Source organism: Anabrus simplex, chromosome 12, assembly GCF_040414725.1.
Source record: "Anabrus simplex isolate iqAnaSimp1 chromosome 12, ASM4041472v1, whole genome shotgun sequence".
Classification (NCBI taxonomy): Eukaryota; Metazoa; Arthropoda; class Insecta; order Orthoptera; family Tettigoniidae; genus Anabrus; species Anabrus simplex.
Genome location: NC_090276.1, coordinates 45,800,158 through 45,826,889, shown reverse-complemented (window position 1 = coordinate 45,826,889; position 26,732 = coordinate 45,800,158). Strand labels below are relative to the sequence as shown.

The 26,732-nt window shown below is 40.6% G+C and overlaps 1 protein-coding gene across 1 annotated transcript in view; it reads right to left on the bottom strand.

Annotated features, from left to right (window-relative positions):
• The window catches only part of LOC136884130 (uncharacterized), a 50,280-nt gene extending 25,106 nt beyond the window's left edge, over positions 1-25,174 (bottom strand). Inside the window, exon 1 of the mRNA XM_067156171.2 lies at positions 25,114-25,174. Within this exon, the coding sequence (XP_067012272.1) occupies positions 25,114-25,137 (24 nt within the window). The 5' untranslated portion in view covers positions 25,138-25,174. The remainder of the gene's footprint in view (positions 1-25,113) is intronic.
• Positions 25,175-26,732: the final 1,558 nt, after the last annotated feature.

Genomic DNA, 26,732 nt, shown 5'->3' with positions numbered 1-26,732 from the left:
ACGGCCGTTTCCTTCCTTCTTCCTTGTCTATCCCATCCAATCTTCTCATCCCCATACAAGGACCCTGTTCAGCATAGCAGGTGAGGCCGCTTGGGCGAGGGACTGGTCGTCCTCCCCAGTTATATCCCAGACACAAAGTCTGAAGCTCAAGGACGCTGCCCTTGAGGCGGTAGAGGTGGGATTCCTCGCTGAGTCCGAGGGAAAAACCGACCCTATAGGATAACCAGAAGAAGAAGAAGAAGAAGAAGAAGAAGAAGAAGATTAGTGTTATACAGACTACGGTTGCCAAGTTGTACTTCCTGTTAAAACAATAATCACCACCACCACTACACCTATCTATCTATCTATCTACTCCTTCTGTAGCCCATATACACATTCCCCCTTTAGTAACGAGTATGGTCTAATGACATCTTGGTGTTATTCTGTAGAACAATTGTCACCGTTTGATTTTAAAAAGTTTGTCTGCATGGCAAAACATTGTGAAGAATGGAGAAGGTATGATTTTCTTTCTTTCATATCCGCAGGATATACTTTTACCTCTGGCAGACACGGCTGGCTTCATTCCTTAACTCGCCTGCCTATTGTTTCCGGATACTTGGAGAATGGTGCGCTTTTGTGTGGATATTGAAAGATCACGTTGTCTTGCGGCGGTAAAGAAAGTATTTTTATTTGAATCATCTCCTCCGGGAACAAATTTTACGGGAAGTATGGTGATGATGATGATTATTGTTCCAAGGGAAATTTCAACGCCACGGTCTTCGGTTCAGAGAATCTCAGTTTTATTTCCACTTCTCATGGTTCAGTAACTGGATGTTCGTACTGTCTCCAGCATGCACCTCTCGTCCATCACACAAAACACCATCAACTACTACAATAAAACAGCCGGGCTGAGTGGCTCAGACGGTTGAGGCGCTGGCCTTCTGACCCCAGTTTGACAAGTTCGATCGTGGCTCAGTCCGGTGGTATTTCAAGGTGCTTAAATACGTCAGCCTCGTGTCGGAGATTTACTGGCACGTGAAAGAAATCAAGCGGGACTAAATTCCGGCACCTCGGCGTCTCCGAAAAACCTTAAAACAATAACATTATTATTATTACAATAACACGCATTTTCCTGTACATGGCAGACGACACCCACTTTCATTGTTGGGTCTGGATTACAAAGGCTGCGCCAAACTAGCAATCGTCTTCTTCTTTTTCTTCTCCTTCATCTTGTTGCAGTGTCGATGGAGAGATGGCGTGGAATGACATTAGAAGATGAATGCGCTTGTGCAGAGCTCTTACTGTCGATAGCCCTGAGGATGGTTTTCCGTGGTTTCCCATTTTCACACGAGGCAAATGCTGGGGCTGTGCCTTCATTAAGTCTACGGCTGCTTGCTTCCCACTCCTGTCTCATCGTTGCCATATATGTCGGTGCGACGTAAACCAAACCAAACCCCATGGCCCTTGAAGGGCCTTGGTCTACCAAGCAACCGCTGCTCAGCCCGAAGGCCTGCAGATTACGAGGTATCGAGTGGTCAGCACGACGAATCCTCTCGTCCGTTATTCTTGGCTTTCTAGACCGGGGCCGCTATCTCACCGTCAGATAGCTCCTCAATTATAATCACGTAGGCTGAGTGGACCTGACCTAGCCGGGAATCGAACCGGGGCCTCCGGGTAAGAGGCAGGCATGCTACCCCTACACCACGCAACTTGTAAAAAAAAAAAAAAAAAAAATAGAGACAGGAAAGATCATAATGTGAAAATAAAGTTAGAATTCAAGAAGAAAAATTGGGGCAAGCATTCATTTGTAAGAGCCTCCGTGGCTCAGGCAGCAGCGCGCCTGCTGCTCACCGCTGGGTTCCACGGTTCAAATCTCCATGTGAGATTTGTGCTGAACAAGGCGGAGGCGGGACAGGTTTTTGTCCGAGTACGCCGGTTTTCTCTGTCATCTTTCATTCCAGCAACACTCTCCAATATCATTTCATCTGTCACTCATTAATCATCGCCCCAGGGGAGTGCGACAGGCTTCGACAGCCGGCACAATTCCTATCCTCGCCGCTAGATGGGGGCTTCATTCATTCCATTCCTGACCCGGCCGAACGACTGGAAACAGGATGTGGATTTTCATTCATTCATTTATAGCACGAGGACTAAGGGACTGAAATTATCAAGGGAAATTTTCGACAAATTTCCAAGTTCTTTTAAAATATTTAAGTAAAGGCTGGCTAAACAACTGATAGGGAATCTGCCACCTGGGCGAGAACACTAAGTGGAAATCTTTGATAACTGATTTAATACAACTTTAATTAATTAATTATTTCAATTAATTTAATACAACTTAATACAACGAAACTTAAAGTTATTTATGATCAGACTAGCATACTACCTTCGGAATTAGAGACTGAATTCAACACCGCTGTTTATATTTTCAAAAATGTTAACAATAAAATTCATAACAATTTTATCATACAATATAATAGAGATATTACATCAACTTGACACACGAAAAAATCGGAATATTTATACTTGTCAATCAGGTGCAGTAACTTGCGGACCAAAAAGTCTGAATAATTATTTGTTTACAATACACAACGATCTACTTCATGAAATAAAATATATTTCAACAATTAATAATTTTAAACCTAATTTAAAGAAATTATTGTTTTAGTCCTACCAGGTCTAAAACAAATATATCTGTAAATTACTAAGTTGAAACATGCAAAAAATGGTTTTGTTTTACTCGTTAGGCTATAATTTAGTGTCTTTCAATTTTATTCTTGTTTTGGTGTATACAGTATTATTATTTGTATTATTGTAGCACTTTCAATTTTAAATTCCATTGTTACTAACACTAACTTGTTCGAATTTTTTACATTTTGAATATAATGCCTATTGTATGTCCAATATATCTTCTTCTTCTTAATCTGTTTACCCTCCAGGGTTGGTTTTTCCCTCGAACTTAGCGAGGGATCCCACCTCTACCGCCTCCTAGAGCGTGAGAATTTGGGTCAGTGATACAACTGGGGAGGAAGACCAGAACCTCAGTCAGGCGGCCTTACCTGCTATACTGAACAGGGGCCTTATTGAGGGGATGGGAAGACTCGAAAGGGTAGGCAAGGGATAGGGAAGGAAGCGGCCGTGGCCTTAAGTGAGGTACCATCACATGAATTAGCCTGGAGGAGAAGTGGGAAACCATTTCCAGGATGGCTGAAGCGGAAATTGAACCCCTCTCTACTCAGTTGACCTCCAGAGGCTGAGTGGATATGTCCAATATATACAGCCCCTTAAAGCGAGCTTTTCTCTTTGAGGCCCTTCATGAATAAATAAATAAAATGAAATAAAATAAAATATAAAAACATGTGTATGGACCTAGAATGATCTGAGCATTAATCTCAAAAGTCGTATTTACATAACTGTTATTTTCTATTAGGCAAGGGTTCACACTAGTAAGTAACTTGCGCAAGTTATTGCTGCAAATTCTTGCAAGGCACTTCCTGCTGGGTTTACACTTCATGCAAGAAAACTAAGCAAGTTGTTCACAAGTAACTTGCAGCAATAACTTGCAGATACTATTTACATGTGCTTGCAGTGCTAGTCAACCAAAATGGCGACATGCAGGCAGGTGAGATGTGCTGCAGCTCTCTTAATTCTTATGAATAAAGAACAAGAATCATATGAATAAATAAATAATTGGGGTATTTATGGTAAAAACCTTGCAGACTGCATAAATCACACCACCAAAATTTACAGTGCATTGATGACAAATAGGTAACATTTCTTTAAATTGTGATTGTACTATGAATGCGGTAGTAGTTAACGTGCAAATTTTCATTCGAATAACGATTCCAAATTTCAACTATTGTTTAGGTTTAAAAAGAAGTCTGACGTGCGAAGTAAATGTCAGTGAGTTACAATCCAAGGCCACCTTTTAAAACACTGAAACACATCCGTTACACAACATGAACAAGGAGTGAAAGCTAACCTCACCGCCTTCTACAGTGCGTACTTCTCAGGTGCTCCCGGTCTTTTAAAATGCAATTTCCACGTTGTAACTTGACAATAGCAGCAGACTATAAAGCCGCAGCAATAAATTTTCACCTATAATTATAGCTGTAACTCACTAACAACGAGTGTACTGACAGAGAACTACATTTATGTGGTTATAAGACAACCGGCCTTGTGAATATATTATCTAAAATACACTTCTCCGGTTTCTAAACAAGATCATATTGAGTAACTATAGCTAAATATTGGCTTGTGCAGACATTTTACAGTGTTTCTTGGCAGGTGTTTGTTTGACAAGTGTATTCGAGCGCTTAATTCAGAGGCGTGTTCCTTAAGCACTTAACTTCCCATTTCTGAGATATCCGATTCAATTTCAATACCTGTCGGTTCCATTTAAGACTGTCCAAATGCAGAATTGGGAAGTAACTAAGTGAAAGTGATCGAATTAACAAACGAGTATTTTCCTAGTAATATTTATTTGTGGTTAACTGGTTAGTGCGATTAGCTGCCACGCCCGGAGGGCCGGGTTTGATTCCCACCTCAGCCTTCCTCGAAGTGGTTTTTTGTGGCTTCCCACTTCTTCTCCAGTGAATGCCAGGATGGTACCTAATTTAAAGCCACGGCCGCTTCGTTTCCTCTAACTTTCCTCTCCCTTCCAATCTTCCCACCCTCCACAAGGCCCCCATTCAGCCTGGCAGGTGAGGCCGCCTGAGCGAGGTACTGGTCCTCCTCTCCAGTCGTATTCCACGACTGAAAGTCTCACATTCCAGGACACTGCCCTTGAGGCGGTAGAGGTGGGATCCCTCGGTGAATCTGGGAGGAGGCAACCGTCGAGTGTAAGCGGATTAAATAATAATAATAATATCAGAAACTATACCACGGTTATAAAGCGAGAGGGATACGGTTCAGAATGTCTGATACTGAATAAGAAAGGAGAACTGGATGAGCTAGAGAAGAAAGAAAGGAAGAAAGGAAAATCTTGAGAAAGATCTTAGGACCCGAACAAAGAAAGGATGCTACATGGAGGAAGAGGATGAATGAAGATCTATACAGACAGACAGACAGACAGACAGACAGACAGACAGACAGACAGACAGACAGACAGACAGACAGACAGACAGACAGAAAAGATTACAGACACCATACGTAAGAGGGGACTGAAGTTTTAGCCCCAGGGGCTCTGAACTTTGGAGCGTGGGTTGGCGACCACGGGGCCCTTAGCTGAGTCCTGGCATTGCTTCCACTTACTTGTGCCAGGCTCCTCACTTTCATCTATCCTCTCCGACCTCTCTTGGTCAACTCTTGTTCTTTTCCGACCCCGATGCTATTAGGTTTGCGAGGGCTAGGGAGTCTTTCATTTTCACGCCCTTCGTGGCCCTTGCCTTTCTTTGACCGATATCTTCATTTTTCGAAGGGTCGGATCCCTTCCACTTTTTCCTCTGATTAGTGTTATATAGAGGATGGTTGCCTAGTTGTACTTCCTCTTAGAACAATAATCACCACCACCACCACCACTGAAGTTTTATGGCCATCTCACAAGATTGTTCGAGAGTCGACTAACAAAGAAAATCTTTAACTACATCATCAAATTGAAAGCAACTACTCAATGGGTAGAAGAAACAAGAAAGGACATGGCGGAAGTTGTCATCAACCCAAAATAAATCTCTAATAGAGATATGTTTCGAGCTAAATGAGATAAATTCAAGGGGATCCAGGAAAAGCGAAATGAAAAGTCCAAGAACATTTGGTCAGAGGGAGAGCAACCACAGCGAAATGATGATGAAGTTCTAGGAGAAGAAAAAAAGAACTAACCAGCAAGTCAGTTGTTTGCCCTGCTCCAATGTGGGCCAAAATCGAGGAAAGAAATAATAATAATAATAATAATAATAATAATAATAATAATAATAATAATATTTATATATGTACATGCGATTAAGCCCATTAGGACAGCGCAAAGTACTTAGTGGCGTCCATTTGCCTTTCCTTGTGTCCATATTTCTTCCATTCTTTTACTGTGGGCTTCCTTTCTGTCTTCAGACCAGGTTGTTCCAGTATTCTTCTTTGGTCTTTCCTCTTGGTCAACTTGCCATTTGTGAATTTTGGATCTGAAGATTACCCTGTTTTGGACATCTGCTGGTGTAATTCCTGCCTGTTTCAAATCGGTTTTGATTTCGCCAATCCATTTAATTGTGTTTATGGTTTCCCTCCTAGTTTCGTAGAATTCGACCAGTTGTTTTGTAAGTCTGTCTGTATGCATTCTTTTAATGTGTCCATAGAATTTTAACCTGCTTTTTCTGATGTCACTGTGAATATTTGTGTACTGTTTGATTTCCTATCTGCCTCCGAGTCGGTATTGTTCGTCGACGAGTTTTGGACCTAGAATTTTTCTTATGATTTTGCATTCCTTTTTCTCAATGTTTTCAATGTCTGCTTTCCTGTTCGAAATTAGCGTTGCTGATCCACGAAGACATTTTGGTTTAATGACTGTATTGTAATGTCTTAGTTTTCTCTGCTTGGAGATACGTTATTTCGGAAGATATTTTGGGTAGATCGATATGCAGTTTCCATCTTTTGATATCTAATTTCATTGGGCTTTTGTTTCGAGACCATTTTTTCTGAATTGTTTCACCAATGTATTATTATTACTATTATTACTATTATTATTATTATTATTATTATTATTATTATTATTATTCAGCCCTGTCGTTTATAGGCAGCGTGGATGTCTCTTATTTCAAGGCCCTAGGTTCGTTTACCGGCTAGTTCAAGGATTTTAATTGTGGACTGAGTAGCAGAGCGTGGTTCACTTGATACGAGATTTTCTCAAGCTCTTAGTTACATGAAGAAAGCGCACAGTGAGACGATGACGCTACAGCCTTAGTGTCCATTGATGAACACCTAGCAAGACCTAGCAAATTATACTTCGAGGATATTAACAGAGTTATAAAGCCCTAAATGGTGGTGAGAGCAGGGCAGCAAACAACGGACACGAATCATTGCAGTGACAAGCAACTGATTGATGATGGAATGCCACTTGCATTGCTAGGATTCAAACTGGTGCCACCTTGTTAAAAAAAAGTCAGTGACCATTAAATTCCGCTTTCTCACACTCCCAGATAAATCAGTAGAGAACAAAAGTTGGTAGCGGAATGGTAAATTAAAAATATGATGATGACAATCAGTGCCAGACTCGGTTAAGAGCTCCGTGGTCGCCTATACTCGTACCAAAGTAGAGAGTACTAGAGGATTAATAATGAATTCCAGTTGTCCAATGTGCATGTCAGAAGGCAGTGAGACTCCAGCCTGCTCATTAATACTTTCAAGACATGATCGTGGATTTTCTGCTTGGCGACGTGTGAAGACGCGCTTTATGCTTATGTCTCAAGGTAACACTTAACGCTCTTTGTTATGATCCCTCATGTCAAGCATGTCTAATAAGTCGCGGTAGTAATACAGCTGGTTCTACAAAGAAATCAAAACTACCAACCGAGGTTACTGTAATGAGTATATCCCCAGGAGCTACGGAGCGAATATCCCCCAGTCGATGGGGTATCCGTCCGCCTCTGCGGTGTAGTGGTTAGTATGATTAGCTGCCACCTCCGGAGATCCGGGTTCGATTCCCAGCTTTGCCATGAAATTCGAAACGATGACTGGAACGGGGTTCAACAAGCCTCGGGAGGTGGGGGAGTTCGATTCCTACCTCAGCCATCCTCGAAGTGGTTTTCCATGGTTTCCCACTTCTCCTCCAGGTAAATCCCGGGATGGGACCTAACTTCCGATCTTCCCATTCCTCCACAAGGCCGCTGTTCAGCATAGGTGGTGAGGCTGCCTGGGCGAGGTACTGGTTCTTCTCTCTAGTTTCATCCCCCAACCCAAAAGTCTCACGCTCCAGCACATTGTCCTTAAGGCGATAGAGGTGGGATCCCTCACTGAGTCGGAGGGGAAACCAACCCTGGAGGGTAAACGGTTTAAGAAAAAAATGGCCGTCGTAAGTCGTTTAAATCGCTTTTTGTTGTTATTATTATTAATATTATTTACCATATGGATAATATTATATCACAACAATTAAACAGGAAGCAATATTAATTAGCGAGCGAGTTGGCCATGTGGTTAGGGACGCGCAAACCCTCTGGGCGAGGGCGGTAGAATAACACCCTGCTTGTCATAAGAGGCGACTAAAAGGGGCCCCAGGGGCTCTTAACTTCGGAGCGAGGGTTGGCGACCACTGGTCCCTCAGGTGAGTCCTGGTATTGCTTCCACTTACTTGTGCCACGCTCCTCACTTTCATCTATCCTATCCGAGCTCACTTGGTCAGCTCTTGTTCTTTTCCGACCCCGACGCTATTATATCACTCGAAGCCTAGGGAGTCTTTCATTGTCATGCTCTATGTGGTGCTCGTCTTTCTTTGGCCGATACCTTCTTTTTTCGAAGTGTCGGATCTCTTCCATTTTTTCTCTCTGATTAGTATTATATAGAGGATCGTTACATACCTTCCTGTTAAAACAATAATCACCACCACCACCACCACTAGGGGTGCGCAGCTGTGATCTTGCATTCGGGAGATAGTGGGTTCCAACCCCACAGTCGGCAGCTCTGAAAATGTTCTTCGAAGGTTTCCCATTTTCACACCAGGCAAATGCTGGGGCTATGCCTGAATTAAGGCTACGGCTGCTCCCTTCGCACTCCTAGCCCTTTCCTGTCCCATCGTCGCCATAAGAGCTGTCTGTGTCGGTGCGACGTAAAGCAGCTGGTAAACATTTCATTACTGCGACACTCTCCAATGTAACTTCATTTCATGTGTCAGTCCTTAATCATTACCCCACAGGAATGCGACAGACTTCGGCAGCCGGCACAATTCATATTCTCGCCGCTAGATGGGGGCTTCATTCATTTTATTCCTGATCCTGTCGAATGACTGGAAACAGACTGTGGATTTTTAACTAGCCGGGGTGATTGGCTCAGACGGTCGAGATGCTGGCCCCAAACTTGGCAGGTTCCATTCTGGTTCAGTTTGGTGATATTTTAAGATGCCTCGTGTCGGTACTTTTAACTGGCACGTAAAATAGCTCCTGGGTGGGGGGGACAAAATTCCGGTACCTTGGCGTCTCCAAAAACCGTCAAAAGTAGTTAGTGGGACGTAAAAGAAACAATAACATTATTAAAGAAAAAAGTTGTATTTTTTTCATCATATAGTGAGGATAGATAACAGCAGATTGATAAAACGAGTGTTTAACAATTTTTACAAGAGCTAGAAAGACAACCAGTGAATCGAAGATGAGAAAGATTGGAATAACGAGACAGAACAACTTTCAGAAGATTGATACAAAACTCAAGGGTTTCGAGAAGGTGAAGAAGAAAAGTAATAACATCTGGACACAAGAGAGGTGAAAACAGCAAAGTGAAATAATGAAGTATCGGAAGTCAAGAAAAGAAGGATCAAGATGTATACACAGTGTTACTTTCCGTAGTCCTTTGATGGCTAAAATCGAAAAGAATAGAACTAGAGATACTTACAATGAAGCTAGAGTTTGTACAGAAAGTGGCTAATGTCAAAATTTTGAACGTAGTTAGTCGCTTTTTTTGTTGTTAAAAATGTACTATCAAGTTTCAACAGGGACGTAGATATGCCACTCATTCCGTAAAATGAATGTAACACTGCGAGCGGCAAGTTTTAAGTCTTCATTCTTCACCCCTATTTAATTTAATGGCAGTTTCTCATCTCCGTCATCATTAGAGACTTTTTTTTTTTCTTCTAAACATTGTGTTAGTCCCACGACAGGATCTCAACAGTCATAGTTTTAACTCCACCAGAGGACACTATTAACTACCATTGATGTTGGTGTGTTGGTCTTACGGCTTAGTGACCTGGCACGGACAGTTTACAGTGCGTGAGCCAGAGAGAACAGCATAGACCATCGTCAAATGGGGTGTTATGAAATGGTCAGCCAAAGTAGCAAACAATTACTAGTCAATGAGTATAAGTTGACGCAGTAAAGTGTATACGAGGAGAGTTATAACCACCATGGCCAAGATGACTCAATAAATTGGAAAATACTTTGTAACAGTTTGAAAAGAAAGGTAAGGTGTGACAATGCGTTAGTTAATAAAAGTTACAGTGAGGGAATTACGTAAAGATGATGAACATGATGTTTGGAGCCGATGACCTTATATGTTAAGCCCCTTTAAACAACAAGCAGCATCATCATCAACAACATGATTTGACAACGATCAGTGTACAATATTCGGCAATCTTCTCTCCCCGTGCTACTGAACTATACTGCTGATGTCCACAATGCTATTAAATTATTACCTCTTAAGGCATAATTCAATGAGGAGTTCCTATTAATCAACGACAGGGTGAGTAACATCATATTGTTTCCAGATATCATATTCATTTAAATTTCTTTCTACCACTGAAGATTATCATATGACAAAAAAATACAATTTTCAAAAAAGTTATAGTTTATATAATAAACCGCTTGATAAGTCTTCATCTACTCCCAGTATTCAATTAATGTATTCACAGTGCATGGCTATAAAAATAAACACTATGTTCCTGTAGTTTATGCTATTTTACCAGATACACGTACTGAAAGCTACGTACACATGTTTGCCCAAGGACGTAACTTTTGAGCCAAGAGTTGTGGTTTGTGATTTTGAAATAAGGATTCATAAAAGTATAGCGTAAGCTTTCCCGAATTAAGATATCGTGACCGGGCGAGTTGGTTGTACAGTCGCTACCTTCCCACTCTTAGCACTGTCTTATCTCATCATCCCAGAAGACAGGCATCGTCAATCGAGAGCGAAATGCCTTCAGAGCCAGTTTGCTCCCCGCTCTGGAGGGACGAGAGCAGTTTAGCGAGCAAGTAGGGGAAGTGCATGGCGTAGTACTGTATGTACTGAAGGCCAGTGGTGCAAGTACAGCACGGCCATGGTATGCAACCCGTCTGACTGCTGCTCTCTTGTCACGTGACAAACACCCGTCTCGAGAGGAGCAAGTAACAGCGGCTCCCTAGAGCAACTACGTCTGGCATAAGACCTATCTGTGTCGGTGCGGCGTAGAATCAATTGTTCTAGCAAAACAGTCTATTATACGTATGTTCAGTCGAACCTGGATATCTCGAACCTCCATTACTCGAATGTTCAGTGTCTCGAAGTAACTAAAATTTCCCGGCCATTTGTCCTATTCTTCACATGTATTTATTTCTCTCTCTCTCTCTCTCTCTCTCTCATTCTCCTCAACCTGATGGTTGGTGGGTAGCATGACTGTCCTCGTCGAACGACCTTCTATCCTGAGCCAGCTGCTTGATTAGTTGATATGAACGTCGCCCTTTAATGCCATCGAGGAACCCTACTCTGGGTCGTCCTCTTCTAGTCTTTCCTTCCAGTTTCCCTTCAAGCAGTGTGGTGCAACATGATAAATGCCGGAGTAAATGACCTATCCAACTACATCTTCTTTTTGCGATCATTTTCTCTAGACTGGTGGTTTTTTCAGCTCTCTTGAGAACTTCTTCATCTGTTAGCATGTGAGTCCAGGGAATTCGTAACATTCGACGCCGGTTACACAAATTTCTAGATTTCTTGAAGTAAACATCTCCTCCCTTGCAGCCAAAAATGCACTGTAACTCGAATTTTGTGCAACATAAACTGTGCAATACGGCATTTGTGGTTTGTGGAGAACAGTTAAGAAGTAAAGAAAGGGTTATAGTGATGCTGGGAGCTGATATGATGGGAAAACTAAAACTTCTAAAGATCGAAAAATCGGCGAAGCCTCGCTGTTCCTTGGGTGTGAATTAATTAGCGGCCACGTACGAAAGGAACCCCCGAAATCGCAGATAACAAGTTTCATTTACGAATCTCGACTGGGTGGTATTGACGAGAAGTTTCAACGTGAAGGGAGGAAAGGTTGACAGTAACAAACAGAAGAGTAACGGATTTTTTTCCAAAATTGTTAACCGAGGTATGTTTCTTGTTTTACTGCTGTATGTACTGTATTCTGTCTTCTAAAAAGTTACTATAATAAGGGTTTTAACTAAAGTGATCCCGTAAAAATGTTTGTAGACTTTTTACTACTGTTAAAAATAATGTATTCATTATAAGCCCGTAGATACATATGATTTAATTACATGCTATGCATTTTCAAAAACGGTATTCTTTATATTTCGAAAGAAAATTTAGCTCCCGAGATGATTCGAGGTTTCACTGTATGTTGAAAATATTAGTCTACGTGACTGACAGAGGCAATTTGACAAACTGATCTTTCATTAAGTGTTTCTATAATCCAATCAGGCAAGTCAGTCAGTCATTCATAATGTCTATTGTAAGCCAAGGATAACACTATTCGGACTCGTGACACAAATACTTGCACAAATACAAATTAATAAGTGTAAGACAGATGTTGTCCTGGACTATATATCAATGTTAACGTCTAGGACAAAAATGAAAAACTTAGAAAGAACAATTTAGAGGTGTGTTACAGAAGAATGCTGAAGGTGAGATGGATAGATCGAATCACGAATGAAGAGATACTGAATCGAATTGGTGAGAGGAGATCGATTTGGCTACATTTGACGAGAAGAAGAGATAGAATGATAGGACACATCTTAAGACACCCAGGACTCGTTCAGTTGGTTTTTGAAGGAAGTGTAGGTGATAAGAACGGTAGGGGTAGACCAAGGTATGAATATGACAAGCAGATTAGAGCAGATGTAGGATGCAATAGTTACGCAGAAAGGAAAAGGTTAGCACAGCATAGGGAGGACATGGAGAGCTGCATCAAACCAGTCTATGGACTGATGACTCAAACACACACAATAGATATAGGATATAGGAATTAGAAAGATTTTTGAAGAATTTCATCTGGAGCGTGGCATTGTATGGAAGTGAAACATGGACGATAACTAGCTCAGAAAGAAAGAGAATAGAAGCTTTTGAAATGTGGTCTTACAGAACAATGCTGAAGGTGAGATGGGTAGATCGAACCACTGATGAAGAGATACTGAATGGAATTGGTGAGAGGGGATCGATTTGACTAAATTTGACGAGAAAATAGAAGATAGAATTATAGGACACATATTAACACACCCGGACTTGTTCAGTTTTTTTTTTTTTTAGGGAAGTTTAGACGGTAAGAACGGTAGGGCTAGAACGAGGTATGAATATGACATCAGTTAGAGTAGATGTAGGATGGAGTAGTTACGTAGAAATGAAAAGGTTAGCATAAGATAGGGTGATATGGAGAGCTGCATCAAACCGGTATATGGTCTGATGACTCAAACAACAACAAAGATAAATTAATTGTAACAAAATTATTCATGTATACAAATAATTTGAATTTCAATAAGTGATTACTCTCTCCGCATTTCCTGGCGATCTGGAACTAGGGTATTGGGAGTATTCTATTCTATTATATTTTATTCATTAAGTGCTAAATCTAAAATGTTTAACCATTATAAGGCCAGAAAGTATTTCACTCTAAATTCTGGTTACTCGGATATACGTGATTTACTAACGAATCGCTAGATGGCAGTACAACTCAGTTTTCCATTTTTTATTTATTTTTTTTTTTCTGTTTTTCATCATTCAATGGCTGGACGTACGAGGTTTTCAAACTTTGTTCTAAATATCATCATTTGAGGAAAAATCCGACTAACGACGTCGTCATTTTTAGGCATCGGCTGTATATTCAGCAATAGAGGTTGATAAAATGCGCAGGAATGAATATCTTCAACCACTTTATTTTTTCGATTTCGTATAAAATGCCTTGTACATAAATAAATCTATAATTTTTAATTCACTGCTTCTGATTACACTAACATATAGTGATGGCAAAACTTTTCAAAATATCGATATATCGGATTTTCGATACATCAGTATTAAACTATCGATGTCATTGAACTATCGGTTTTCAAAATATCGATATATCGCCTATATCTGTTTTTAAAATATTGGTGCTATTATCCATTATTGTAAGTCTAGTTTTACATTTGACACAATGATTAAAGAATTCGTTAGGTTTAATAAGTCTTCACACAGGTCAGAAAACAAGCTTAAGACAATGACCAAGTAACATTACTTTTCACGACAATGACACATAAAAATATTTACAACCGAAAGATGTTATGATGCATAGAAAAACAGTATATGCATATTAAAAACTACAAACGTATAATTTGTGTACGAAGTACATCTGATAATTATCAGAGCTCTATAAAAAATAAAACATTTCCTTTCCAACTTCATCTTCAGCACTGCAATTCCATTTGTTCGTGAAAAAGCATGATGATAATCTTAGGTCAATTTCCAATACCTCTTAGGTAAGCCATTTAGAAAAAAACCGCTTGTATAACAGTTGACCATTTAATCGGTAGATGCCTCTGTGGATCCGTGGTAGAGTGTCGGCCTCCGGATCCCAAGATAGCGGATTCGAACCCAGCAGAGGTAGTCGGATTTTTGAAGGGCGAAAAAAAGTCCATTCGACACTCCATGTCGTACGGTGTCGGCATGTAAAAGAACTCTGGTGATACATTTGGTATTACCCGACAAAATTAATTCAATCTCAGCCATAGACGCCCAAGAGAGATCCGGTTTACTCTAGGTCCGCTAGATGGCAGACAGAGTAAACCGGAACGTCGAAATTGACGAGCAGACAGCCAGATGGCGTCAAATCGAAATGTCTGCAAAACGGAAGCTGAGGCCATACGATTATTATTATTATTATTATTATTATTATTATTATTATTATTATTATTTAATCGGTTTCTCTTTTCCGTGATGGTGTTGCCGGCCTTTGAAAACAGTCTCTCCGCTGGGACAGAGGTCGCTATAATGCTCAAGTATTGCCTTGCTAACGTGTAAAGCTATGCATACAAGATACGCTCGATGAATGAGTTGTGATATTATCACTGTATTTACCGAAGTGAATTGAGAAATGAAAATTCAAATTTCGTAACTGTAGCATGCAAATATTGAAAAGATATGAAAAAGAATCGAATCGTAGCCAAAAGTATTAAATTAGACAGAAATATCGATATATTGGGCACTAAATATCGATATCGACAACATATCGGACCTCAAAATATCGATATTTCCGATATATCGATATTCGTTTGCCATCTCTACTAATATATATGGGTAGATGCTGTAGACATAACATTACAACACAGTTGATGAAGACAGGGATGGGCATATCGAATGCTTCCGATTGTGAAGCGTGACTATTGAATGAAAACATTCGATAGTTTGCATTCGGTTTGGAATTGGTTACAAAGTAGGAACATACGTTTCGTACTGCGATGTTCGACTCCTACAAAGATCGAATGTTGAAATGTGATTTGTTATGTTATACTACCGATTTGTATAGCAAGTTTGTTTTGTTGGTAGTGGTATAAGCGATTTATTTATTATTATTATTATTATTATTATTATTATTATTATTATTATTATTATTATTATTATTATTATTATTATTATTATTATTATTATTATTATTATTATTATACAATCTTCCTGCGACAGCTGCAGGTTGTCCAAGGACAAAGAGTACCTTAACAACAATAATGGATACAGATAAAGTGGATACATGAGATAGTATGAGGTTACATGTAGGCAAATGACTGACGCACATTTATCTAAAGTCCGCAAGCGTGCTTCTTGTTAGAGACCAGTAACAAACTTTACAGAATGTTCGAGTGAAGTGAATGGAAACGGAAATACGTTGGTCTATAAAATAAGATAAAGTGTCCCGATTAAAGTAATTATGCTCATTATGTTTCACTTTTTAAAAAAATTCATTTTTGTGTCCCTAATCACAAGTTAATGAATGTAAGATCATCTGTTCATAAAATAACAGATGTTCAGACGAAGGTTAAAGTAATGTGAATGCAGTAAACTAAACTAAATGTAAAGACAACGTATTTTCCTAGGACCAAGTAATAGTGCATACATTAATTTGAAAATAATTCCATTCATTTTAGGTTAACGTTTAAATATTAGAGGTTCATGGTTAGTATTTGGAAAGTATTTATAAAAACTAAAACATGATTATCTATTGATAAAGTGAACAATAATAAAAATTAATTTATCATTATACAACTTTGAGTCAAATATGTAGGCCTATTCATTTATAACAAAATAGGCCAAGTTTCCTCACTTCTGCGAAGGGAAAATAAATCCGATCATATTATTCGCTTTAATTGTCATCTGGTAGGGTTGGTGAGGCCTTCATTAGGACCTCACGGATAGGGCCGGTCGTGTCATCATCGGGAGGGCGGCCTTCTTCTCACCAGGGGTGATGACGCGGCCGGACAGTAGTAGGAGTATTTAGGGGAGACGATGGACGTGGCATGAAGGTACCGAGGATGACTACTGTGGTGACCTTATCTTTAGGGGTCGCGTTTCCGGGGTATCCGACGGGTTTCATGGCATGTCTAAGGAGTACGTTTGGTATGATCACTACTGTTATCATTTATTGCGGGTAGTATTATTTTTATTGGTAGTTTGTTTTGTCAATTTCTGTTTGTGGAGTTGGTGGCTTAGGTTGAACATTGTTATTTTTCTCATTCAATGGATCGAATGGGTATTTGGTTACTGTGATCTGGAGAAAAATAATAATAAAGAATAAAGATACAAGAATTATTCGGTTTATTAGTTTATGTTTAATCCCTGTGGGTGGGAGACGCAGACGAAGAATACACCCACGGTATCCCCCGTCTGTCGTAAGAGGCGACCAAGGGATGATCAAATTAGAACCATGAGACAACTTGTAGTTAGTAACATCACTCAGGGAACACCGTGGGTCGCTTTTACTTGCGCATAGTATCACTATGTTAGGTACAAAATAGGTTTGTGATTAGTAGCGACAGTGTGTGTCTCAGGATGCATTTTATAGTACCTGTGATTCGTACCCCTATATGAGCAACAACACCATAGTTCTGCCTTGCCTATGCTTAGTACCCACTATGTGAGGAACGCCGTAGGCTTGTCTTACATGTGCGAATTTCCTTACCTGTGAGTAGTACCATAATGTGTGGAATACCGCGAGTCTACGCTACTTTTGATTAGTACCGCACCATGACAAATAGCACGGTTCTATTTTCCTAGCGATAAGTACCATTATGAGGGACCGATGACCTGGATTTTGGACCCGTTTCGACTACAAGCATCATCGATTCAGTATTGTGCTTTAGAAGCAGTCACTTGGTCAGTAGTACTATTGTTTAACGCTAGTTTCTGGGAATGCGGGCATTGCAGATTGAATCCACTGATTGTTTTTTCAAATCCATCCATTCATTCTTCGTCCTCGCGTTTTCGAATTCTGGTCAGTGGCGGATTATGGATTTTTAAATTGTCATAACATTTCATACCATTAGGGGCCGATGACATAGATGTTTTTTTTGCTAGTTGCTTTACGTCGCACCGACACAGATAGGTCTTATGGCGACGGTGGGACAAGAAAGGGCTAGGAGTGGGAAGGAAGCGGCCGTGGCCTTAATTAAGGTATAGCCCCAGCATTTGCCTGGTGTGAAAATGGGAAACCACGGAAAACCATTTTCAGGGCTGCCGATAGTGGGGTTCGAACCTACTGTCTCCCGAATACTGAATACTGGCCGCACTTAAGCGACTGCAGCTATCGAGCTCGGTACCTAGATGTTAGGCCCATTTAAACAACAAGCATCATCATCATCCGTTTAAGTTTACATAATTCCCGCTCGTCAAGGGGTTCATGCCTAAGAGTAGAGTCTACTATCAACTGTGACTTTACTCCATAGCGAAAGAGGAGGCCGATTTCGGCACTGACAAGTGGAAACAATTGGAATTTGCGATCCTAATGAAAAACCGAACTGAAACAATCGATTGTAATGCTAGTTGACGACTATCGAATAGTTTTCATTCGATAATCCAGTCACTAGGTGCTGTACACATAATAACGTTACAACACCACAGTTGATGAAGAGCATTGCTAATTATTATTGCGTTTCTTCTTCAAGTAGGTCTCTAGAACAATAGGAAACAATTAAATCCGAACATGGCTTGCAGAAAGACTGAGCTTTCTATACGGTGTGGGTGCTTCGAATGTGTTAGTTGCTTGTTGCGCGACAGAGCCTTTAATGTTGTGTTAATGGGTGAAGAGAACTTTATTGTCTTAAGGAGATACAAGACAAGATAACCACCCCTTCTTAATAGAAGTGAGAACTCTAAAGAAAATACGATTTAAAAAAAAATTCTTCCATCAATTTAAGTCAAACTTTCGTGACAAAGTTGGTGCACCGAGTGGCTTTGCCATGGGGCTGGATTCGCATAGCTGTGAGCTTGCGTTCGGGAGATGGTAGGTTCGAATCGAACAGTCGGCATCGCTGAAGGTTTTCCGTGGTTTCTCAATTTTTTTTGCTAGTTGCTTTACGTCGCGCCGACACAGATAGCTCTTATGGCGATGATGGGACAGGAAAGGCCTAGGAATGGGAAGGAAGCGGCCGTGGCCTTAATTAAGGTACAGCCCCAACATTTGCCTGGTGTGAAAATGGGAAACCACGGAAAACTGTCTTCAGGGCTGCCGACAGTGAAGATGGTTTTCCGTGGTTTCCCATTTTCACACCAGGTAAATGCTGGGGCTACACCTTAATTAAGGCCACGGTCACTTCCTTCCTACTCCTAGCCCTTTCCTATCCCATCGTCCTCATAAGACCTACCTGTGACGATGTGACAAAGCAAAAATGTCAAAAAAACTAGGAGCAATAAATAAATTAATTAAATAAATATATAAAATTGGTATGTTATTTATTAGTCCGCCTGTGTGGTGTAGTGGTTAATGTGATTAGCTTCCACGCCCACAGACCCGGGTTCTATTCCCGGCTCTGTCACGAAATTTTAAAAAGTGGTACGAGAACTGGATCGGCGTCCCATCAGCCTCGGGAGGTCATCTGAGTAGAAGGAAGTTCGATTCCGAGCTCAGCCATCCTCGAAGTCGTTTTCCGTGGTTTTCCATTTCTCTTCCAGGCAAATGCCGGGATGGTAGCTAACGGCCGTTTCGTTTCATCTTCCTTGTCTATCCCTTTCAATCCCCCCTGTGGTAGGTGCGGTACATGGCTATCCCCTGCCTGTCGTAAGAGGTGACTAAAAGTTGTCCAGGAGCTCTGTACTTTGGAACCTGGGTTAGCGACCACGGGACCCTTAGCTGAGTCCTGGCATTGATTCCACTTACTTGTGCCAGGCTCCTGACTTTCGTCTATCCTGTCCGACCTCTCTTGGTCAACTCTTGTTCTTTCCCGACTCCGGCGGTGTTAGAGCACTCGAGGCCTAGGGAGTCTTAAATGTTCACGCCCTTCGTGGCCCTTGTCTTACTTTGGCCGTTTCCATAATTTTTCGAAGTGTCGGATCCCTTCCATTTTTTCTCTCGGATTAGTGTTATGAAGAGGATGGTGGCCTAGTTGTACTTCCTCTTAAAACAATAATCACCACCACCACCACCACCAATCTTCCTCCTCTCCCCCGCAAGTCCCCTGTTAAGCATAAAAGGTGAGGCCGCATAGGTGAGGTACTGGTGCTCCTCCCCAGTTTTATCCAAGTCTCACGCTCCAGGACACCGCCCTTGAGGCGGTAGAGGTGGGATCCCTCACTGAATCACAAGGAAAACCCAAGAAAGAAAGAAAGAAAGAAAGAAAGAAAGAAAGATATTTGCTTATTTATTATCAAGTTATAAACATTGTTCCATTTTTAATTGATTCTATGGACAGCACTCCATTTCTTAAGACAATGTATATGGAAGGTTTTGTGTAGCACGAATTTTTAGGGAAAGTTTGAATTTTTACGGTGGTCATATGGGGTAAACGATGTAACTGCCTTCGGTGCAGTAAATGAAATGAAATGTCGTATGGCTTTTTTTTTTAGTGCCGGGATATCCCAGGAAGGGTTCGGCTCGCCACGTGCAGGTCTTTCTATTTGACTCACGTAGGCGACTTGCGCGTCGTGATGAGGATGAAATGATGATGAAGACAACACATACACCCAGCCCCCGTGCCATTGGAATTAACCAATTAAGGTTAAAATCCCCGACCCGGCTGGGAATCGAACCCGGGACCCTCTGAACCGAAGGCCAGGACGCTGACCGTTCAGCCAACGAGTCGGACTTCGGTGCAGTACTTGGGTACCATTATACGTGCTTTATTGTGCGAGTATTGTTAACGAATTATATTGATCATACCTTATTTCATTCCACATTTCAGTATGCTATATATATGATTTAATAATCAGTTCGACGGGCTGAGTGACTCAAACGGTTGAGGTTCTGACCTTCTGAACCCAACTTGGCAGGTTGAATCCTGGATCAGTCCAGTAGTACTTCAAGGTGCTCAAATACGTCAGCCTCGTGTCGGTAGATTTACTGGCACGTAAAAGAACTCCTGCGGGACAAAATTCCGGCACCTCGGAATCTCCGAAAACGATAAGAGTAGTTACTGGGACGTGAATCCAATACCATTATTATGATAATTCCAATCAGGAGCAATTTTCTTTTGTTTATAGTTTTTTATTCAATCTTCACACGATTCTCTATTTCTTAAATCAATATCTGACTAACTGCTGAATGGGTAATATTCAGATGCCAACAACTTCTAGAGAATTATGTAACCAAAATCATATTAAAATCTTTCTCAATGTATGAATTAAGCGGCATTATATACTAGCCATTACCTTAAAAAAATATTTCATTTAAAACGGTCATAAATCTTATTAAACCATAAGGATCACTTAATTCTGGTAACGTCAAGTTACAAGAGATTCATTCCTACCTATTTAAAACGTCTATGTGTAGAAGATTCAGAGTTACAGGCCCCAGGGGCTCTGAACTATGGAGCGTGGGTTGGCGACCACGGGGCCCTCAGCTGAGTCCTGGCATTGTTTCCACTTACTTGTGCCAGGCTCCTCACTTTCATCTATCCTATCCGACCTCCCTTGGTCAACTCTTGTTCTTTTCTGACCCCGACGCTATTAGGTTTGCGAGGGCTAGGGAGTCTTTCATTTTCACGCCCTTCGTGGCCCTTGTCTTCCTTTGGCCGATATCTTCATTTTTCGAAGTGTCGGATCCCTTCCATTTTTCCTTCTGATTAGTGTTATATAGAGGATGGTTGCCTAGTTGTACTTCCTCTTAAAACAATAATCACCACCACCACCACCACCATCAGAGTTACAGAGATACAAATCTGGTAATTTTAACATTGACAAAACACGATATCACTAGCTCTGTTTAACTTTAATCAGAAGAGAAAGAGGTAAACGTTTCTATTTGTCTTAGAATGAATGTGGCAGCAAAAGCAAGGGAGAGGACTATAGAAGACCTGCAGAGACTGGTTTAGAGTTCATTAAGCCGGGCTGATGGCTCAGACGGTTGAAGCGCTGGCCTTCTGACCCTAACTTGGCAGGTCCCTGCCTGGCTCAGTCCGGTGGTATTTAAAGGTGCTCAAATACATCAGCCTCATGTTGGTATATTTACTGGCACGTGAAAGAACTCCTGGGGGACAAAATTCCGGCACCTAGGCGTCTCCGTAAACCGTAAAAGTAGTTAGTGGGACGTAAAGCGAATAACATTATTATTAGACTTCATTAAACTTGTAAGAGTCCAGCGAACATGATGCCACGGTTGTACTTTCTCTTAGCTTGAGTAAAACCATTGCGCAGCTAACAGAATATAGGCTGTACAATATCGTGTAACTAACATAGACTAATAAGTACAGAAATTATAGTTTCCTCTTACTTAACCGATTTATTTCATTATAAGAGAATTTCTAAGATTTCTGGATTTTTCTTACATTTTTACGCATTTTCTCCCCTTTGGGTGTAAAAGTTTGCCTTTTCTTGGTACTGTTTTTTTAAACTACGATATGGTTTGTGATAAGGACGATAGGAATTAGAAAGATGTTTTAGACAACCTTCGTCTGAAGCGTGACATTGTATAGAAGTGAAACATGGACGATAATTAGATCAAAAAGAAAGAGAAGAGAAGCATTTGAAATGTGGTGTTACAGAAGAATGCTGAAGGTTAGATGGGTAGGTCGAATCGCGAATGAAAATATACTGAACCGAATAGTTGAGAGGAAGATTTGACTAAATTTGACCGGAAGAAGAAACAGAATGATAATACATATCTTAAGACACCAATCAGGCCATAGGCTAGTTTGATGCAGTGCTCCATGCCACCCTATCGTGTGTAAACGTTTCGTTTCTACGTAACTACTACATTCTACATCCACTCTAATCTATCCTGAGTGTCTTAAGATGTGTGCTATCATTCTATCTCCTCTTCTGGTCCAATTTAGCCAAATCGATCTCCTCATACCAATTCCATTCAGTATCTCTTCATTCGCAATTCTATCTATCTCACCTTCAGTATTGTTCTGCAACACCACATTTTAAAAGCATTTATTCTTATTCTTTCTGAGCTAGTTATCGTCCATGTTTCACTTCCATACGATACCACGCTCCAGACGAAAGTCTTCAAAACCATCTTTCTAATTCCCATATCAGTGTTCGTAGTGAGCAAAGTTATTTTCTTAAGAAAGACTTTCCTTGCTTGTGCTAGTCTGCATTTTATGGCCTCCTTACTTCTGCCAATGTTAGTTATTTTACTTCCCAGGTAACAATATTCATCTACTTCCTTTAAGACTTCATTTCCTTATCTAATATTTCCTGCATCACCTGCCTTCGTTCGACTGCACTCCATTACTTTTATTGTGGATTTATTTCCAATTTATCTTGTGCTCCTTTTCCAGGACTGTGTCCATACCATTGAGAAATTTCTCCAGATCTTCTGCAGACTTAGATAAAATAACAATATCAACAAATCTCAGAGTTTTGATTTCCTCTCCTTGGATTGTGATTTCTTTTCCACATTCCTCTTTGATTTCCTGTACCATCATTTCTATGTAAACGTTGAAAAGGAGTGGAGACAAAATGCAGCCTTGCCTCACTCCTGTATGGATTGCTGCTTCTTTTCCATGGCCTTAGATTCTTATCACTGCAGACCGATTATAAATAATTCTTCTTTCGTGGTAGGTACCGTATATAATAATCGAAATAAAATTATTGTCTAACACCATCCCGTAAATTGTTGTCGTCATCGATGGTGGTGGTGGTAGGATTCTGAGGCGAACAAGAAGGGACACATTTGAACAAACAGAAAGAATCAAACATTATTCAGCTGGATATTTCTTACTCCTTTGTAGTATACAACACTGCTTTACAGAAACGATGGGTGAGTTGCCTGTGCAGCTAGGCGTCAGACTATTTTATTATTTAACCTAGGGTCTTCATACTGTCTTGGTGATGGGGGACGCTAGTTCAGTTCGAAATTGACCGTTGAAAGGTCGGCACCAGTAAATCGAAGCAATGATGAATACGTCTAGATGCCCCGCGTTTACCTTGTTTTTCTCCCCTTCTGACTAGTATAAATAGAGGATCGTTGCCCAGTTGTATTCCCTTTAAAAGAATAATAATCGCCACCACTTTCTCTCCCAGGGCCTTATAAATTACTTCTCCACTAAAAAGGTTGAATAAATAAATGAATACCGGGCGAGTTGGCCGCGCGGTTAGGGGCGCGCAGCTGTGAGCTTGCATCCGGCAGATAGTGGGTTCGAACCTCACTGTCAGCAGCCCTGAAGATGGTTTTCCATGGTTTCCCATTTTCACATCAGGAAAATGCTGGGGCTGTACCTTAATTAAGACCATGGCCGCTTCATTCCCATTCCTAGGCCTTTCCTATCCCATCGTCGCCATGCGACCTATCTGTGTCGGTGCGACGTAAAGCAAATAGCAGAAAAATAAATAAATAAATAAATAAATAAATAAATAAATAAATAAATAAATAAATAAAATAAATAAATAAATAAAAGTTTGATAAACCCGGATCCTAAACCTAAAGCTAGTCTTCACTTCGTAAGAGAGATGGTTACAAACCAAGAGCCGTATAGACAACAGCTTCGTCATTAAAGTATGAAGGCTTTCACGGCCAGTGTCAATATAATAAAAATCTTCCGGGCTATTATGCCGTGGTCCACTCCTCTCGCTTCTCCCAGACGTTTCGCCAGCGGGATACAGGAGAGCGTATCTACATGACGCCACAGAAGATGACTACCGCAGCAGTAGTCGAAACGTCTGGGAGAAGCGAGAGGAGTGGACCACGGTATAATAGCCCGGAAGATTTTTATTATATCAACAACTTCTTCCTTTAACCGCTAATCGTCGTCCTGGCATTGGCCGTTATTCGAACCACTGCCACCTTCGTAACATGCCAGTGACAGTACCTCTCAGCTATAACCCCTATTATTATTATTATTATTATTATTATTATTATTATTATTATTATTATTATTATTATTATTATTATTATTATTATCTGACTCAAGTGTATCTAAGCTTAAAGAATTAATAAACACTTCATTTTTATCACAGAGCAATTGAATGCGTGGTCTGGTCACGTGGTTATGGGCTTGCATTCAGGAGATAGTGGGTTTGAGCCCCACTCCTACCCATTTCCTGTTCCATCGTCGCCTTAAGACCTATCTGTGTCAGTGCGACGTAAAACAAATTGTAAAAAAATATTCTATCTGTTCCAAACGATGTCGGTTTTGATAGTTCAAAACCACACTTGCTTCCGTTGATCAGTAGGAAAATAAATTCCAAAATATTCCCTATTACAAGGCTTGAAATAGATCACTTGAAACAACATCCATTTTCTTGTGTTACGAGCAAGTGGTCGCGCGGATTGGGTTACGTAGTTATCAGCTTGTATCCAAGCGATTGTGAGTTCGAACCCAACAGTCGGTAGCCCTGCAGCTGATGGTAGCTTAATTAAGATCACGGTCACTTCCTTCCCATTCCTAGCCCTTCGGTATTCCACCGTCGCCTTAAGACCTATCTGTATCGGTGCGACGTAAAGCAAATTGTAAAAAAACTTGCTCCTAACGATGTCGGTTTTGATAATTCGAAACCACACTGGCTTCCATTGTCTAGTAGCAAGAATTCATTCCAAAATATTTCCTATTAGAAGGCTTGAAATAGATGAATTAAAACAGCAGCCATGTATGTTACAAGAACACTAGTAAGTCACCACTATGTTTATTAAATAACATGCTCACTGACCGCTAGGGTGCAGGCTGGCCGCATGGTGCGATATCCCTCGCCGGTTCTCCAAAGGATGCTCCTTTCCTCACTACACCTTATTGTCAAGCCTTGTCCTGCCACGCTCGCCTATATAAGCTCTTCGAGCGTACACGAGTGGGGGATCGCTACACTTTCACCACAACAGGAACTTTCTTTGGAAGCTGCTGCAGCTACAACAACAGTGTGGACTGCCGAGCTATTCTACTGATCTTCTCCTTGCCAACTGTTAACATTGAGTGATACATAGCAGATTCTTCCTGTAAAGTGGAGCACTCCATTTTTTAAATAATTGAAATGGCCATATCCAGCAATTTCTTTCCTGCTTTACATTGAAACCTGATATGACGGTGCATCTGCAATGGTCTTGATTAATATATTTGAGGGGTAAAACAACGGAACCAAAATCCTTTTGTAAAAAATGAATGAATATTAATGTTATTGGCTTTACGACTCAGTAACTACTTTTTACGGTTTTTGGAGACTCTGAGGTGCCGGAATTTAGTCCCGCAGGAATTATTTTATGTGCCAGTAAACTTACCATCACGAGGTTGATGTATTTAAGCACTTCAACTACCACCGGACTGAGCCAGAATCGAACCTGCCAAGTTGGGGTCAGAAGGCTAGCGCCTCAACCGTCTCTGCCACTCAGCCCGGATGGATGAATGAATGAATGAATGAATGAATTAATTAATTAATTAATTAATGAACTGAGGAGAGAGAATTGTAATCTTTACTAATACAGGCTAATACAATATAGTAACTATATTCCAACTAAAAATTACACAAAAATAATGCAATGACAGGAAGTGAAAAAGGACGATGAAAGTCAAGGTTAATGCCATCGTGTTTCTGGAGAGCTCAAGGGTCGGCAGAATTAGTCCACGGTATCCCCAGCCTACCGCACGAGGAAACTAACAAGGGGATGTTACCATGTGGTTTTCTACAAAAGTGTTCAAATTTTGATGATTTGACCTTCATAAAAATATTCAGCCCTGCTCGTTTTTGCCAGAGGACCTTATTTTGTTCAAATTTTTACGTTTATAGTCTTATTCTGGCAGGTGTTTCCGACTTGTCTCCGTGGCGTAGTCGCTAGGGCATTGACATTGGGAATGGAAGTTTCCGAGTTCGAATTCGACCTTAACCTTTTTTTAAATGTGTGAGAACATCTGTTTTACGCGTGAAGTTATAATATCTTGCTTTGCTGCTGTGCATTTATGAAATGTGCTCGTTGTCGCGAAATGCCTTGTTTCCAATGCTTCCATGAAAAATACCATCCAAATTAGTGTAATGAGTCGAGTTCAAGCGATTCCTCGTCAGACGAGCAGTGAAAATGGGATAAATATGTTAAATAATGCAAATATTTATTAATATTGAAAATAGAAAGAACAACAACAAATAATAAAATATTTAATGTAATCTAAAAATTCCCTCCAGGCAAGCAACTCAATTTGAAAACATCCTAAGCTACGAATTTTAGGTAAATAAAATACAATAAAGTATGAGCATATATTTCTTATTTATTCCTAAACATTAGAATCCTTTTCTTCTTCTTCTTCTTCTTCTTAATCAGTTTACCCTCCAGGGTTGGTTTTTCCCTC